The sequence below is a fragment of the Rousettus aegyptiacus genome, unplaced genomic scaffold, assembly GCF_014176215.1.
Source record: "Rousettus aegyptiacus isolate mRouAeg1 unplaced genomic scaffold, mRouAeg1.p scaffold_m13_p_5, whole genome shotgun sequence".
In the NCBI taxonomy this organism is placed as follows: Eukaryota; Metazoa; Chordata; class Mammalia; order Chiroptera; family Pteropodidae; genus Rousettus; species Rousettus aegyptiacus.
The window spans coordinates 115,357,349-115,373,860 of record NW_023416308.1 but is presented as its reverse complement, the minus strand read 5'-3'; the positions used below and the strand labels follow the sequence as shown (position 1 = coordinate 115,373,860).

The 16,512-nt window shown below is 52.7% G+C and overlaps 1 protein-coding gene across 10 annotated transcripts in view; it reads right to left on the bottom strand.

The window, feature by feature from the left end:
* The window catches only part of MARK2 (microtubule affinity regulating kinase 2), a 52,762-nt gene that overhangs the window by 11,620 nt on the left and 24,630 nt on the right, over positions 1 to 16,512 (bottom strand). For 8 of the 10 annotated variants that reach the window (XM_016118568.2, XM_016118570.2, XM_016118569.2 and 5 more), the window contains exons 2-6: positions 3,580 to 3,759; positions 3,322 to 3,375; positions 636 to 684; positions 239 to 304; positions 80 to 150 (exon numbers count right to left, since the gene is read on the bottom strand). In XM_016118568.2, coding sequence (XP_015974054.2) covers positions 80 to 150; positions 239 to 304; positions 636 to 684; positions 3,322 to 3,375; positions 3,580 to 3,759 — 420 coding nt within the window. Of the gene's footprint in view, positions 1 to 79; positions 151 to 238; positions 305 to 635; positions 685 to 3,321; positions 3,376 to 3,579; positions 3,760 to 8,269; positions 8,718 to 16,512 lie in introns of those variants that run through there. The other 2 variants (XM_016118566.2, XM_016118567.2) reach the window with 2 other exon arrangements.

Below are 16,512 nucleotides of genomic sequence, written 5' to 3'. Positions count from 1 at the left end.
GATAGACAGGCAGCCCCTACTTGTATGCCAGCCCAAAAGGCTGAGGTCGGGCCCATACTCCGGGGAGGAAGTCACCCACCTGGCGGAATTTGGCCCGAGCCTCTTTTTCTTTCATCCTGCCATGAGCCACTAGGTAATCGAACACCTCTCCTGCAAGAGACAGGGGCAGGTCTGGGTCAGAGCTTGCTGGAGCTGGGGGAAGGAGGCACGTAGCAGGAAGACATAGTTCCATACCTACCTCCACTGGCATACTCCATGACAAGGTAGAGAGTTTTTTCAGTCTCGATCACTTCAAATAATTTAACTACAAGAGAAAAGGTCAAGCTAGGAGTCAGAGAAGTAACAGGGGCCACATGTTAAGCCCCAACATGAACAGGGCACCCTAGGGATAAAGTTCCCCCTTTCATACTCCACCTTCCCAAGGACATGTTCCTTTCACAACAGCCACCCCCCTAAGAATAGCCCTGTGTGTCAGAGACAGAGCTGGATGTGGGCCTGAGCGCCCCAGAGCATCCTTGAAGACTCTGGGCTCCAGGAAGCAAGAACCTCGCGGGGAGGACCACATGCTGGGCTACGTGCTGGCAAGTGGAGCCCTGCTGCGGGGGAAGAAGAAAGGAATGACAGCTGGTTCTCACCTATGTTGGGATGATTCAAAACCTTCATTATTCTTACTTCGCGGAAGAGCTGGAAAAGAAAATACCAGGGGTCATGCCCTCAGGTCACCTCCAAACAGAGCCACTGCTAGAATTCTTTTTCCAAAAGAGAAAACGGGCAAGGAAAAGAAACGCAGTAGTTGTCCGGGTCATCCATGCCCACCCTTGATGGCTGAGAAGCAGGTGACAGGGGAGGAGGGCAGGAAGGGTCAGCGGGGGGATAGCTGGGCTCTGATGGCCTGTGCCGGAGATGCAGCAGCTGGGAAAGCCGGCCGCGCCCTCTGCCGCAGTCTACCCCAAATCCTGCCCCCGCACAGCAGACGGGTTTGGTTGGGTTCCTCTGAAGGAGGGAGCGTGAGCCACGTACATGAATGTTAAGAACTGAAGTTCAGTGACAAAACCGACTCCAGCTTGGTCTGCGTGTGGTGGGGGGAGTGCTGAAGGGGTACCCCGTCGTCTTCTGATTTACAGAAGTCAGAGGGCTTTGCACCGGTGGGCAGGCCTTTCTCTCCTGGGCCTCTGGGTGGGGACAGAAGAAGCCACTCCTATATATAGCTGATGCCAATTTTAATCAAATCCACCTCCACACACTCACGCTCTCTTTGTGAAACAAAATCACGGACTCCAAACCATACATTTCCATAAAGAAAGATGACAGAAATGAACTCCATCCCCTCTGTGGGGGCCAGAGAGCTGGAGGCGGGGCTTCTGTAACTTCCAGGCCTCAACATTTGCACAAAGAGCAGAACTAGCTTTGTTTTGTTTTGTTTGGAGACGGGGGTCTGGAGTATAGTTTATGAAATAAAGTGGACACTTTTTTCCTTTAATGAGATCCCAGAGCGTTCGTGAGCTGGAAATGAGAAGAAAAGACAGGCTTTCCCATCTTCGGGAACCTGATTCTGACCGTCGCACCCTTCTCCTGCCAGAGCCCAGCAGCTGTCTTGGATGAAGAGGCAAAAGATCCTGGACACCACCTCAGGGCAGTCGTGGGGAGCAGCGACGACATGGGGCCCGGAGGCAGCTGCCAAGGTTCTTCCCCCGAGGAGGTGCCCACCTGGCCTGGAAGGGCCTTCTCCATGGACAGCATGGAGTTTTCTGGGCTTGTCTAGAACCCTACGGGGGCTAGCTTCTTCAGTGTTCCTCGTTTAGGGATCGTTGCTGGGATCAAATCTAAACAATGATTTGGCCAGATCAGCCTGGCCTTAGTAACAAAGTACGGTGAAAGGCATTTAAAATGGCTACATTTGTCTGGTACTGCTGCCTCCCATCCAGTCAGGGAGAAAAAGAGGTGGGAAGTAAGATGGCCCGGCTGACTCTGGCAGTCACTGTGACGGCAGGCAGACTGCTCCTAGGACCAAATGGCCTGCACCAACCTGGGTCCTACTCTGGGGGGTCTGAGCCAACCTGTTAAGAGTAGCCATTTTTCCCTTCCCTTCGGAAAGCTCCAAGCAGGGAAGGCTTGGTGATGACAGCAGTGCTTCCTTCAAACCAAAGAACCTTAAGGGAATCCCACAAATAATAAAAAGTAATAAACACTTGGGTTGTGGCTGTCAGTGTCGGGAAACCTCAGCTCACACACTGACTCTGAGAGCATCTCTCATGATCATAGCCCCCAACCCCTAGTCCCAAGCTGCCAGGTGTCACTGTAGTTGACTCTGTGAGCACGAGGTTATGCCCTCTTCCTAACTCAAATAACAATGTGCTCATGAAAAGAAAACTTCAATCTTCCACAAGATGACAAGTACCAGGTGAATCCAGGTCAGAAATGTGAACCGGGTTAGTGGGAGTATGAGGGCACCGAGGAAACCTGACTTGACTGGAACAGGGGCAGCTTTGTGGGAGCCAGATGGGAAACCTCCTCCTCCTGCTGGCTGCCAGAGCCCAGGATGGAGGCAGGGGCACAGAGTTCCGCATTCTACAACAACCAGTCACTGGAAGCTGGACCCCTTCCTCCATCCTACCAGCTTTTCATAGTTTCTTGAGCAGGGGACACGTGTTCCCACTGGGAGGGGTTCCCCAACCAGCTAAGACAGAGTGGTTTCCCACTGTAAGTCAAGGAGGGAAGGAAAAAGTCCAACCTCATCTACCTAAGACTACGTGCACATGATTTTGTGACTTTTAGCCAAGAGGAGCCTAGAAGTGAGAAGGAAAATTGGGAGCACCTGTCCTTAGTCTGCACTCACTGTCGGAGGCATGACATGAGTTTAGCTTCTAAAAACCCCAGTCATGAATGCTCATTCTCTAAAATGCAGCTGGCACAGAATCCAGGGGCAGGTTCCTATATTTTCTTATCCCTGTACTTCTAGAGCTACCCACCTTGGATCATTCCAGATCTTGGAATGTGTTTCTAGTAATAACTACAAACAAGTACGTTTGCATAGGGCTGGCCACAGGCCAGGAGATAGCGTGATACAGCAAGTAGGTCGGACAGGTAGGCCACGTGGCAGGGAGGGGGCGGCAAGAAGAGCCAGAGCCTGTACCAGGAAGCCCGACCGGGAGGCGCCAGCACAGAGGAGCCAATGAAAGGTAGTAGCGCCACAGAGAGAGGTGGTGGGACAGTGACAATGACCAGAGAGTTTAAACTGGGTGTTCAAGAGGAGGTCCGAATGGGATCAGCAAGTCACCGACCCTTGAGAGGCTGAGAGACTGACAGGTGCTATACACTTACTTTCTGGAGGCTGGAGGAGTTCAGCTGGGTCTTGTCAATGATCTTCACAGCTACCTGAAGATGGGACGAAAAGCCCAAGGTTACCTCTTTAACCGAGCTAAACCCGGGGCTGAAACCTCCTTTCTCCTATTTCCGCCTCCTTTTTGTCCCCTCCCTCTCGGTATCCCCATTTCTTCAGATATCACTTCTGTCTGACAAACGAGAGGCTGGCTGTGGTGGTGTCAACAGTTGGGCGATGCTGCCATGTCCCCAACTCACCTCTTTCCCAGTCAGGATGTGCCGAGCCAGCTTCACCTTGGCGAAGTTACCTTTGCCAATCGTCTTGAGGAGCCGATAGTTGCCGATGTGGGGCTGCTCATCAGCAGAGGTGGCTGAGTTGCGGCCCCGCAGCATGTTGGACTTACTGCTGGGCTTGGAGTCGAGGTGTCCCAAGGTGGGCTGCGGGGTGGAAAACGCACACCTGTAACTGCGCTGCCCTTCCAGTGCCCACACCCTCTACCGCTCTGCAGAACAGGTAAAAGGCTGGGGGTGTCGGGGCTGATTCCAGGGAGCCAGCAGGCATGCGAAAAATCGAAGAAGCACACGACGGGTTAAAAAGGAGATGATGATGATAAGAGAGCCAGTCTTTCCTCCAAAAGAGCACAACCCAAGGTCCAGTGCCAACATCCTGTGGGCGTTAGAGCTTAGGACCTGAGCTGTCCCATCTGGCTCCACCGCCTGGCGAGACAAACCCCCACTGATAACCCAACAGCTCCTTAACCGCACCCGGGACAGCGCCTCCTACCGTCCGCCCCGCTGCCTGTTCACTGTGAGAAGGCCGCGTCCCACAGGCGCAGGAGCAACGCCACCAGCATGACTTTGAAGAACTCACTGCCACCCAAGGCTTTACATTTACCTTTATTATTTCTCGCTTTGCACTGATTTGCTGTCGACCCCGATGGAATGGAAGCTCAAGATGTATCATTTACTCACTGATACATTCCAGCACCTACACAGACCGGACTATGGTACATGCCCAGTGAATACTTGTGCAATGAATGAACCGAATGACAGGGTCCGAGCGAGGCAACAGTCTGCCCTCCTTAGATAACCCATCGCTCAAATAGGGTGTGAGGAGGCATAAATTATGACAACAGCACTGAACTGGTATGTAAACATAATACAAAGAAGGTATGGTCCAGAAAAAACTATACACCCTATAAAGACCTGCGCTGTCCTCAAAGGGCTAAGCGCAGAATTACTACTTGACCCAGCACTTCCATTCCTAGAGAAATGAAAATGCACATCCACGCGAAACCTCATACAATAATATTCATTCGTGATACCCATATTCATAATAGCCAGAAAATGGAAACGACACAAATGTCCATCAACTAGTGAACAGATAAACTGCGGAATAGCCATGCAGTGGAATATTTGTCGGCGATTTAAAGAAATGAAGCACTAAACATGCTACAACTTGGGTGAACTTTGAAAACATGGTACTAAGTGAATGGAGCCGGTCACAAAGCCCACGTAGTTATCATTCCATTTCTATGAAATGTCCGGAATAGGCAAATCCACGGAGACAGGAAGGAGACTTGTCGAGGGCTAAGGAGGACAAAGTAGGGTCGGAGGATTGTGGTGATGGACACACAACTCTGAATTTGGCAAAAGACACTTACTTAACTGTGAGCTTTCAGTGGGTGAACCATATGGTATGTGAATTGCATCTCAGTAAAACTGTTAAGACTCTGGGCTAAGTCTTGACTGAAGCCCCGATTACCTCTCAAAGAACACTTGGTGCCACCGCTCCAGTGTACTGGGACAAAGCTGCTCCCAGAGCCTCATCCCAGAACCATTCAGAGAGGCCAGGGAATGACTTGCTACCACACGGGAACTGTCCAGCGTTCCTGAGCAAGAAGCTTGCTTCTCCAGCCAGCTGCTTTTCAGGCAGAAAAACGACGACGACACAAAGCAAGCCCCTCTACTGATGTCCCCGCGTCTTGGCTGTGTCCAGAGGGCCTTCTTTTCTCTCTGCACAGTAGCTTAGCTGCTGGCTGGTTTGGGATGAGCTGCTCAACTCGGATCCCAGAAGCACAAGGAAGAAAGACCTCACGGGTATGGTAGATTCTGAAGGGAGAGGTTCCTGACATCTTTTAACCTCCTTGGTCCTTCAGAGAGCGTTCTCTCTTCTGCGAGTCAAAGGCCCCAAAGCCTCTGCCATCTGTCCACTCTGGACCGTAGCGCTCTCCAGTGCTCAGGTCTCCAGACACCCGTAGTTCACCTAAGCCCGGCTGGTCCTCAAACAGCATTTGCTAGACCAGCAGATTTCCAAATACCTGTTTTTATTTTTCCCTCCAAAAGGAACTCTAGGGTTCGCACCCCTTGAAGAGGACATTTCTAGGCCCTGCTGGTACTTGCACTTGGGTGAGTCTACCAAAGAACAATGCCCATCCAGCGGGGTCCCGAACACCTGGCTTCCATGGCCTACTTTGTCTCGGCCCCATCTCCCTACAGGTGCCGCCCAACTGCCTCCCGCCCTGCCCGGCCTGCCTAAGGGGCCAGAAACAGGGAAAACCTCCCCTCTGCCCCAACTCCTACGAGAGGAAGATGAGTGGAAAAGTTTCCTTGGCAACCTCGAATTCACCTCCTTCGATCCTTGTCACACCCCTCTTTTTCGAGGATATGACTTGGCAGTCTCCAAGTCCTCAAAATTTGGAACAGGGAGTCGACGGCCACCCAAGGACGTGGCCCTGTGCCCGCCTGAGGCCCCACCGGGGGTCCTGCTGCCCGTCCCGCGCTGCGCTCTGCCCATCCCTCTTGGTGTTTCTGGCCCCAGGGGCTGGTCTGTGTGGCACAGCAGGACAGCATTCCCCGCCAGGCTCGGCGGCACGCTGGACTTCAAGGAACATCGGCCACCACAGGAGGGGCTTAAGAGTGCCCATGCCAGAGAGAGACTGCCGGGTGCGCATCCTAAATCTGCCACTTACTCAGCACGTGTTAACTTGATTACGATTAAGAGGGAGGAGAGATTATTACAGAGGGGGAAGGAAAGCACGCAAAGGATGGTGTGGTGTGGTCCCCCCGTCCGGGCCGGCAGACAGTCTGCGGAGGTCGAAGAACTCTGTCCCACAGAACTTGACCGCCTTGCTTACCAGTGTTAGCTTCCCATCTGTAAAGTGGCAATAAAAGACTCTCTGCTTCACACTGGGTAGGTGAGAGAACACACATGAAATGCTTCACCCAGCCGTCGGTCAGTAAAGAGCAACCACAACTGCTATTACTTTTTGTTCCCAAATATTACCGTCCACAAAGCCAGAAGCCTCACTGTCAACAAGACTTCTGTATCTAAATCCAGCCCTTCTAAGCCGGCTGCAGCGCAGACAGAGGCCGACAAGAGATGCCATGGCCCTTCCTGCTGGAGAAAGGTCCGGGCTGGGCATCGGCCACCCTCCCGTCTGGTCCCTGTTGCTGGCCCACACTAGCACTCCTAGCCTTCACAGGAGGAGACTGGACAGGGCAGCTGGGAAGGGCTGGTTCCCCGATGCTAGGTGTTATCAGGACAGTTAAGAGAGAAGATTCTACTTGTCCTGGACCCAGAGAAGCAGAGGACACTGGTGTGTGCTCTTTGATCCCCTGCTCCAAAAGCCGCTGAGTCCCCTGTCAGAACTGAAGCGCCAGCTCTCAGGACTCCAGGTGTGCAGTCCTCTGATCCCCTTGCCTCTTCTAGGCTGTAAGATGTCTCCGCAGCAGGGATGGGGGAGAGGGTGAGGAAAGCCCACAGGTAGGAAGGACGGCAAGGAGACAGTCTCCAGTAGAAGATGTTTCTCCGACCAGGGCCCCATGCAAGGCTGCTTCCTGGAGGGCTGGCGAGGAGGTAAGCGAACAGGGTGGCTTCTACAGGGTCCCTGCCATGGTTCCGCCTAGGTGCCCTCAGCCTGGACCCAGACCTTACCAACAGGATGCGGGGCTGAAGATCAGCTGCCCCTGAGGGCCAGCTAAGCAAGACCTGGCTAAAGCCACGCTCTCCCCTCCACCTCTAGCCTCCTTGCTTGTAGTTAAGATACGAACACCAGCCATTCCCAGAGCTCTGGCCGACATGACAACCAGGCAGGCCCCAGAGGTCTGAGGGCGTCTGTGGAAAGTGAACCCCAGGGCTCCCAGACAGCCTTCAGAAGGAAAAGGGGTTACCCTTCGGGGTAATATTTGGAATCAAATGGTACACCACGCAGGCCTGGTTCAGAAGCAGGGCCTAAACAGTTCTGGGGTCCTCAGTAGAGGGGAGGAGAGAACAGGATGCGAGGGATAGAAGAAAAGGAGCCCCACATCCAGTGGGCCCTTCAACCTGGGATCTCACAGCTCGGCCCAGGCGTGGTGCCAGGTTTGCCCGGAAGACAGTCTCCACCCCGAGAGGCCCAGCGCTGACTCAGGTAGGCAAGGCCCCTTCCCTAATGCTGGAGGCTCCCACCGTCAGTTCGCCCCTGAAAAGCTCTGCTTTGGGGCTCTGCATGCACAGCTGGCCTCGAGTGTCCTGAGGCTTCCCCAGGACTGGGAAAGGACCAAACTGGGAGGGGTGACAAGCACTCCCTGGCCAGGGGCAAAGTAAGCCCAGGTGCTGTGGAGTGGAGGGAGAAAAGTGTCCCTTGGGCACTAGCCCTGGGCCGAGAGCCCCGTCTCCCCTCACGGCAGTACCTCCCCTCACTGGAACACCGGCGTGCCCTCCCTGGGCCTCTGCCTGTCTGCCGCCAGCACCTTTCTCTCACTCAGGTAGAGCCTGCTGACTCGATCTAAGGGGATCCTCCTAGCGGCCGCTCTTCCCGTCCTAGCCGATGACTCTACCCTTCCCGTGAATTTTACTACCCTGTGTCAGTGCCTGGCTCCATTTGGCAATTCTTTACAGATCCTGTGTTTGGGTGGCAAGAAAGAGGGAAGGGCAATCTCAGAGCAAAAAAAGGGAAAAACATACCCGGCTGGAGAAAGGGACAAGGACTACCAGCGACTTCCATTCAGCAGAACCCACAGCAGAACCTGTCAGGCAGCGAGGGCAAAGTACAGAGGCCGGGAAGAGCCAGGCCCAGGGCGGGGGCCGCGGCTCCGCCAGCCACCCTTACTCAGCCGAAGCAGGCGACACCTTCCACCACACCACCTCCTCAGAGAAAAGTAGCGAAGCAGCCAGGCCCAGCGGCTCCTGCCTGGGAACCTGGACGGTGTCGCAACCGAAACCACCACTAGTAGAGAGAGACCGGGCTTGGCAAGGAGAGCAACGGGTACGAAGCCCCGCGGCTTCTCTCGGGCCAGAGCCTGGTGGCCAGGAAATGCATGCAATTTAGGATACTACACCAGGAGCCAGGTGGGAGGAAAGGGGCAGGAGGGGAACAGGAAGGAAGGGAGACTGAGAGAGAAAGGGGCGGGTTTAGATCAACTTCCTTCTCCCTTCCCCTCCCCCTCCCCGGAAGTGGGCTGCCCCACCCTCCCCAAGGTGCTGGGCTGGGTAACAGCTGGGAGAGGGTGAGGAGGAGACGCAGTACAGCTAAGGCTGTCATAAAGTCTTTATCTCACTTGCGGCAGGTGGGGAGGTGGGTTAGGGCTCAAATCTGCTGTGGGGCAGGAAGGAGTCTGAGTGAATGAGCCCTGCTGACCCAGACAGGGGCAAGGCCAGCAAGTCACCCACCGAGAACAAGGGTGGGGGAGGGGTTGGGCAGAAGCAGCCATCCAACAGTGGCAGATGGACCTCCTACTCCACAGAAAGCTGTGTTTAACCTCAGGAAAATGCATATCCTTCTTGCGACATAATTTCAGGGGGTTTGGGGAATTTGAAGCCCCTTAGAGGTCTATGGGTTCTAGACTAAGAATCTTTGTTACTGACAAGAGACTGAGATGTTTAACCCTAAATTTTGCCCAAAGGCGGGGTAACGAACCAAAAGTCCCTCTGAGACCCTCCCGGCCCTGATCCTGGGAGGGCCTAGGGGCGGCAGGGGCGGCCGTTCTTCAGGGCAGTTAGTTCCTCACACCTTTGTGAGCAAAACCCCTGCTGGCTGTGCAGCGAGGCGGGGCCCTCCCTTGGCCCTGCGGTGTTCTAGTCCCCACCTTTCTTCTGGTTCCCTGATCAACTTCGTATTCATTCTACTCCTCTTGGCATGAAGCAACTCATTGAAGACCACATGCTGCTAGGCCACGATTTCCTCTAGGGAAGGGCAAAAGCTCCTCTGTGCCCAGCACCTGAGCACAGACACCTGGAGACCATGCTACATCCGTGTTTGCCTTACACACAACTTTCAACATTTCCGATACCGCCATCAGGCAGCACATACTTTCTGTGTTCTCCATACCGGCGGCCAACGGGGTAGCAAGCACCCATTTCAGAGATAGGAAACTGAAGCACAGAGGTGAAGAGACTCGCCCAAGGTCCTACGGCCTCCCGTGCAGAGCTGGGACTGGAGCCCAGGGCTTCCGTGCCTACTTCCTCACTCTGCTGTCCCCTTTACCAGATCACCGACCCTTCTTGATGCCTAATCTGCTCTTTTTTCCCCCCACAAGGAAGATAAGTCCCTGGCTCTTCCTCCAGACTAGAAGGGGCAAGGCGTGAAGACGCGGGAAAGCTGCCTGGGACCACAAGAATGCCAATGTCAGGTTAAGGCCAGTGGTGAAGGCCTACCCAGGTGGTCCCATAGCGACCCTTCCTCTCACTCCTTAAAGTGGGCCTTGATCTCAGTGGAAGATGTTGGGGTTTATTCTGGACCCCGGGCCCAGGCTGGCCTGGGACCACCTGTGCCCCTTCACTCAGAAGCCAGAGCAGGATCAAACGGCTTTATTTCTCTAGTCCCTAGGGCTTTGCAGTGCAACGGAAGGATTGTTTCCCCAATCCTATTTTCAGGAGGCAGGAAGGGGTTTTCTATACTGAGAAAGTACCAAGCACTGACCTCAAAGAGAGGCTGGAGAGAGATGGGGTAGAACTGAGCTGAGAAGTCATGTGGCCATGGCAAGTCACTAGTTCTTTAACCCTTCCTCCTTTACTGCATCCAGGAGCTTTCTTTGCATCCTTTGATCCTGAGCAACTGTCATTCTCAACTGCCAACAGTCAATAAACCAGTGGAGCATTCTGGGTAGGAGAGATCTTGTAAAGCTGTGGTAAGCACTGACCTGCAGAGAGGATGGATGTACTTCCCACCCCTGAAATTAACTGTGATAGCTCCACCTAGGACCCCCACCTTCCCCTAACACCCCATTGTAGAGGGGAGGTGGGGCTGTGTCAAACTCAAAGGGTTATTCCCTTTTCCCAGCCAGGGTGGGTACCTCCCTAACAAAGGAGACCAGCAGAGCCTGCAACTGAAGCACAAAGCCAAAAGCAAGGGTAAGGTCTCTGGCCTTTACTCTCTGAGCTGCAAGCCTCACTACAGAGCAGGGAGACCAGCACTGCAGCCGGGCCTCAAAGCAGCCACAGCTGAAGCCGGGGCCTGCCCAGGAAGACCAGCAGACAAGAACTAACCTGGCAGGAGATTGAAATCGAGCCACCTCCAGCTCACTCCCCTAGGTGCACGGACGCCACAATGCAATAAGCACCCCGCAGTCTCCTGTCTTCAGAGCCACCTGAAATGCTGGGCTCCTTCTGAGACCCAGTGGACTCTACTTAGTAACCAGAGCCTCAGAAGCTTCCAGCACCACTTCGCTCCTGAGAATCTGCTCACCACGTCTGGTCTCCATCTCACTCCCCAATTACTGCTGGCTTCAGCGAGCCTTTGCTGAGTGCTGAGCCAGGGCTAGTTGCAAAGTTCAGAGAGATCTGGTCCCGGCCTTCTAGAAACTTGGAGGAGGGGAACTGCACACGAGACTCACTGCGGTATCTCCGCTCGCTGTTTAAAGGGAGGTGGGACAGCACGGCAAGGCTCTGGGGGCAGACGGACCTGGGCGGGAGCCCTGTCTTTGCTCCTTACTAGCTGATTTAACATGAGCAAGGTCACTTGCCATCTCTAAATCTCGGTTTCCTCATCTGAGACACGAGGACACTAGCCGTAACCACTTCGCAGGATCGGTGTGACTATGAAATGAGGAAACTCGCACAGTGCTGACCACGGTGTCTCCTGTGCGATAAAGTCTCGACAACGTTTCCTATGACCTCCCGTCACTTCTGGGCAGGAACTTTTGTTTCCCATCTCAAAGAGTCCTCTGAGACAACTGCCAGTCCAGCAAAGCGGGTACTCCTTCTAGAATCAGGAAAAGTCACATTTCTACCATGGCTAGGCGGTCACACCAAAAGGACCCTTTCCTAACAAAACCGCTCTAGCCAAGAGGAGCGGGTGAATGAGAAGGCGGCCACGCCTCTGCCCCTCGAGTAGCCGAGAGGAGGAAGGTGTGCCCGTTCTTCCCTTCAACAGTTCCTAAACTCCCTCCCAGAGAAGACCCGAGAAACAGCTGACATACCCGTACCACATGGTGCCAAGGGCTGGGGGAAGCGCACGCTGCCAGCCTCGCACTCCATTCAGCTCCTCCCCTACCAGTGAGTTACTGTAACCATGGAGACCAACAAGTTCCTCCATATCACAGGAGCGCGCCAGCCTGCCAGCAGCCCTGAGCTCTGGGGGAGGCAGAAGGCAGCCTGCAGCAGAAAGGTTTGGCTCACTTTACAGAAGACTGTGGGGAGCTCATGGAAACTAACCAGTGCAGCTGAGGTCCTGGGCCTCCCTCTAACTTCCCTTTCTTTGCCAAGTAATTTACGTTTTAGCGCACTGTCTGGCTGTACCTGGTGTGGTGGGGCGTCCTCTGGAGTCAGACCTGCGGTGGGACCCCTGCTTCGCCACTCTGGCTGCGGTGCAGGAAAGGGACCAGGCCCGCAGTATCAAGAGCCACACAGACACACACACTCTAAATGTAACGCTCCAGCTATCGTATAATGCCTTCTTTTAAGGGATCCAGGTAAGTAAACCCTCTTATCCCTTGTTCATCCTAAATCCTTTTGTTCAAGGAGTTATCCAGACACCTTGTTAGCTGAGAGTGACCTTTCCCGTCTCTGGACTCTCACGCCACCTGTACCCATCCATCTCTTCTGACTCTACGTCTCTGTCCGTGCACTCTGAACGGGTCAGAGCGAGTCTCGCACGCCGCTGTGCTAACAGTGCTTGCACCTAGCTGGCCCATGGTAAAATACTTATGGAATCGAAGTAGTACAACTTTCTGATCCCACCCCTCTCCCCTCGCAAGGAGATAAAACACAGGCAGAGGAAGGAAAAGCAAACCTCTTGTCATGAGACCCCCTTCCTCTCTTTCAAGGTATCTGTTGCCCTTTGAAGTTGGCTGGTTACTGTCACTCCTTCCACTAGGGAACACTACAAAGGGAGGGACCCTGGTCTGTCTTATTCACGGCCCACAACAATGCCTAAGCACAGAGAAGAAGTATTCAATAAAGTACTAAACAAATGTGCACAAATGAATGAGAAAACGTGCTGGGGCATCTTCACGATGGCTCCAGGATTCACACCAATAACCCGCACCAGTGTACACTGCACACAATAATATCCGAGGGGCAGTGGCCCCGAGATCTCCTGTCTCAAGGATGGATGCCACCTACAGAGTGTCACTTCCACTAACAAGCTCTCTCAGGCGGTGCTAAGGCCCTTCATGCTGTCTCCTGACACAACGCTTGAGGCAAAGATGGTAACCACGGCTAACCGGTAACGGCTTCAGAATGCAGGCACAGCCTGGGACTAGAAGAGCTCCCCCCCACACACACACCCTCATCTCTGGCCCAGCCTCCATCAAGCCCAAGCCCTCCTCTCACTACACTGGGGGAACCCCCTCCTCCGAACTCCCCGCTGCCCAACCACCATCAGGCCCTCCCCACCTCAGACAGTTCTCTCTGCCTCTCTACAGTCAATCCCTCCACTGCTTTGCTATCAAAACCATTGTGTCTTGCTGTGACAATGAAATGCTGCTGGAGCCATTCTCTGAGCTCTTGATTTGGGGAAGCAATAGTGAGTGACTCGTGGACGTGTAGGAGATATTTATGTTTGCCGCACTGAGGGCTCTGCTTTCATATGTCCTCCTCGAACCAGCGTGCTGATGATAAAGCCCTGTCAACCCTCGAAGGCCAAAAGAAGTCATCGACATATACCTGGCCCCTGTCCTGCTGCACAAATCAGCATTCCCATCCTGCCCCTCCTCCCTCCCCAAACTGCCTCCTGGTACAAAAAAGCAAAGGAACTAAAAACGGCAGCTGGGGAGCTCAGTTGACTCACCCAGCATAATCATCTCCTCCCAGAATCTCCCATCTTCTCCTAGGGTTTTTGCCAACACAAAGTAAAAAAGAAGCACGAGATCTTAAAAAAAAAAAACAGCGTTTATGCAACAGCCTTTCTACCTGGGTGCAGATTTAACCCTTTGTCTCTGCCCCTTCCAGTGTGGTTTCCTTAAACCCAGCCCCGCGCTGGGACACAGGCCTTCCGGGGCCTACCCGGCCCAGCCCCACACTGGGAGACGCTGAGAAGGCACGTGCCTGCTCCCACTCCGTCGTCCTCTAGAACTGGAAAGGGAACTGCCGACCTACTCCTCCAGTTTCAAAGAGGGAGCCGAAGGAGGAAATGTCAGAAAAAGACACGGGAATGAAGTGTGCTGCCCTAGAAGTTGCCGTGGCCAGAGGTCAGAGCGCAGACAGAAGAACAGACTGTGACCACCACTCTCGCCTCGGAACTGTCCCCACCTAGCTGGGCTGTAATGTGGCTGCTCCACTCAAGTGACCACTAAAAATCCAACGGGCCGCTCTTTCCATAAGCAAAACTCCACCACGCTGTCTCTGCTCATAGGCGAAGCGTTATCTCCTTCCTACAGCAGATGGATCGTTAAAAACCCAAGCAGGTAACGCCACCTGTTTCCGGTGCTAGGTGACAATGGGTTAAATTGGCCCAACTTGAGAATTCAGTCTCACCTGTCCCTCAGAACCACCATAAGAGATGAGAAAAGCTCTCTAGCAACCTTTCTGGGTAGGAAGTGGGTTTTTTTTTTTTTTTTTTTTTTTTTTTTGGTCATCATTGTCATTTGGGATCCAGAAAGACAACTTACTTTTGTGATAGATGGTGCTATGACTACAAAGCAATACGAACACTTCCACAAGGCACATGCAAATCTTTCGCAGCATATTAGTCAAGAAATCCCCAACTTACCAAAAATTCCGTTCTGAGAAGGAACTACTTATCCACAGAAACATGTTACAAATGGTGTCTGTGTTCTCAAGGCAGCCCATGAGGGCCCACCATTGTACCTGAAATAGTGTATTAACTATACTTAAGATTTTAATCATAGTCCAGAACGAGGAAATTGATTCAGCGTTCCCAAGCAAACATACCTTTCTTTTCTAAGCTGCATGGGCAGCAGAAATGGGGGCTCCCTAACCTTCAAACTCTGGGTGAGGGCTTGACACATGAGCACTTGAGGTAAGGAAGGGGGACTTCAAAGCATTTGAGGTGGCTGGGACGGAGGAAAGGTCTGAAGAGAAAGGAACCCAGGCGGAGATGAGGCTGGAGAAAAGGAATTGTGACTGCGAAGTGCCTTACAGGAGAGGAGAGCTAATTAAGGAAGACCAGGTAGAACTTCTAGTCAGAGAAAAAAATGGGGGCCTTGTACAGTCCCCCAACATATCTGGAGCAAATGCTCTTTAGAACAGTCTCTCTGCTCAGCAACTGAAGCTGGGGATACGCCTCATGTCTACCTCCCCGGGCCTGTCGCTGCCACTGCAGTCTCAACCCTGGGCCGAGGGCAGAGACTGCTGGACCCTGTTACTAAGTGGACGTGACCCGGGCAGGTGCCTTGGCTAACTTGCCTGATAAACAGAGGAGGACTCACTGGTCAGAAGTTAGGAGGAGACTGGAAAGCACAAGCTTCTCAGTGAAGCTGAGTATATGTCAGCTTCTCACTTTAGGCCTATGTTGCCCCCCAAAGCCAAACACTGTCATCTTCTAGTGGAAATGACAATTCTACTCCAGGAAGCCCCTAGGTGTCTGTGCACTTGGCCTAGGAGCAGAGTATGGTAAATGAGATGACAGCCATTGTCCATGACAAGTGCCTTTATAAAAAGCACTTTTTATAGTTAATTCATCTTTCCAGAGAGTCTGATTGTACTGGTTTCTAAAAGAAGGGAGTGGTCCAGAAAAGGCCGGCTTGGCGCTGGCCAAGGCAGCAGGGAGACGTGCGTTCGGACCAGTGTTGGAGGGTCTGAGCTTTCTGACCTCCGTGATTGATATAAACCTGGGAGCAGGACTCTGGCACAGATTAGCTCATGTGCTGGTGGAAGCCCAGGCAGTGTTCGGAGGAAGGGGGCCACTTTTGGGCACTGTTCGATGTTCTTACACAGACTGCAGACAAGACGATGCTGGTTATTTCGAAGGAGGCAAGCAGCCAAGACTGTAGCTCTTCACCTCCAAATTCACTTAGAGGGCAGGGAAGAAAGGATGGATCTACAAAAAGCAATATAGATCTTCCCCCAACAAATCCTGAAGGGCAGCTCTAACTGCCAATAGGCATGGTCACTTAAAGACCTGAAGACTGAGAGAAAAAAACCCAACCAGGATACCTCTGACCAGAAGAATCTAGCTGAGCAGGGGGCCACCACTACATATTCTGTCCTGACTAGTCCATACAACCACCAAGGACCAACCCATGCACATAAAGGGGTCTTTACTAAGAGAAGGTGTTAAGGCACAAATGATCAATTATCCAACATCATCCAAAATACTTAGAACAATGCCTGCATATGCTAAATGCTCACAACATGCTAGCTATTATTATAATAGCAAATGCTTTCCTAACTCATCTGTCGATTACCAGAAAAAGATATGGCTTGGGGCTCTAACTTCTTTCCCCAATGCTACCGCAAATGCTCTGTATTTCTAAAAAGAGATAGATCTTTTTGAACTGGCCTAGGAGAGCTCTAGAGTCAAAGGCCAAGTTCTGGTCATCGATTTTCGCATGGCTTGGACTTGAACTTGGGTTTCTGGCAGAGCAGAAAAGGCTCAAATGTTTTATCCCCTCCATAAAAGGCCACTCTACTCTCTCCTGATAAGAAACACTTTAAACATACATATCTCACCCTAGGAAAATCCAGAGTACACAACACAGCTCCTGATATATACAATGTCAACAATCGTGCCAAGATTTTCTAGATAATCTGAACCTGGAAATTTTGCAAATTAATAGTCACAATGGGAAATGTGATTAGCATTTAAG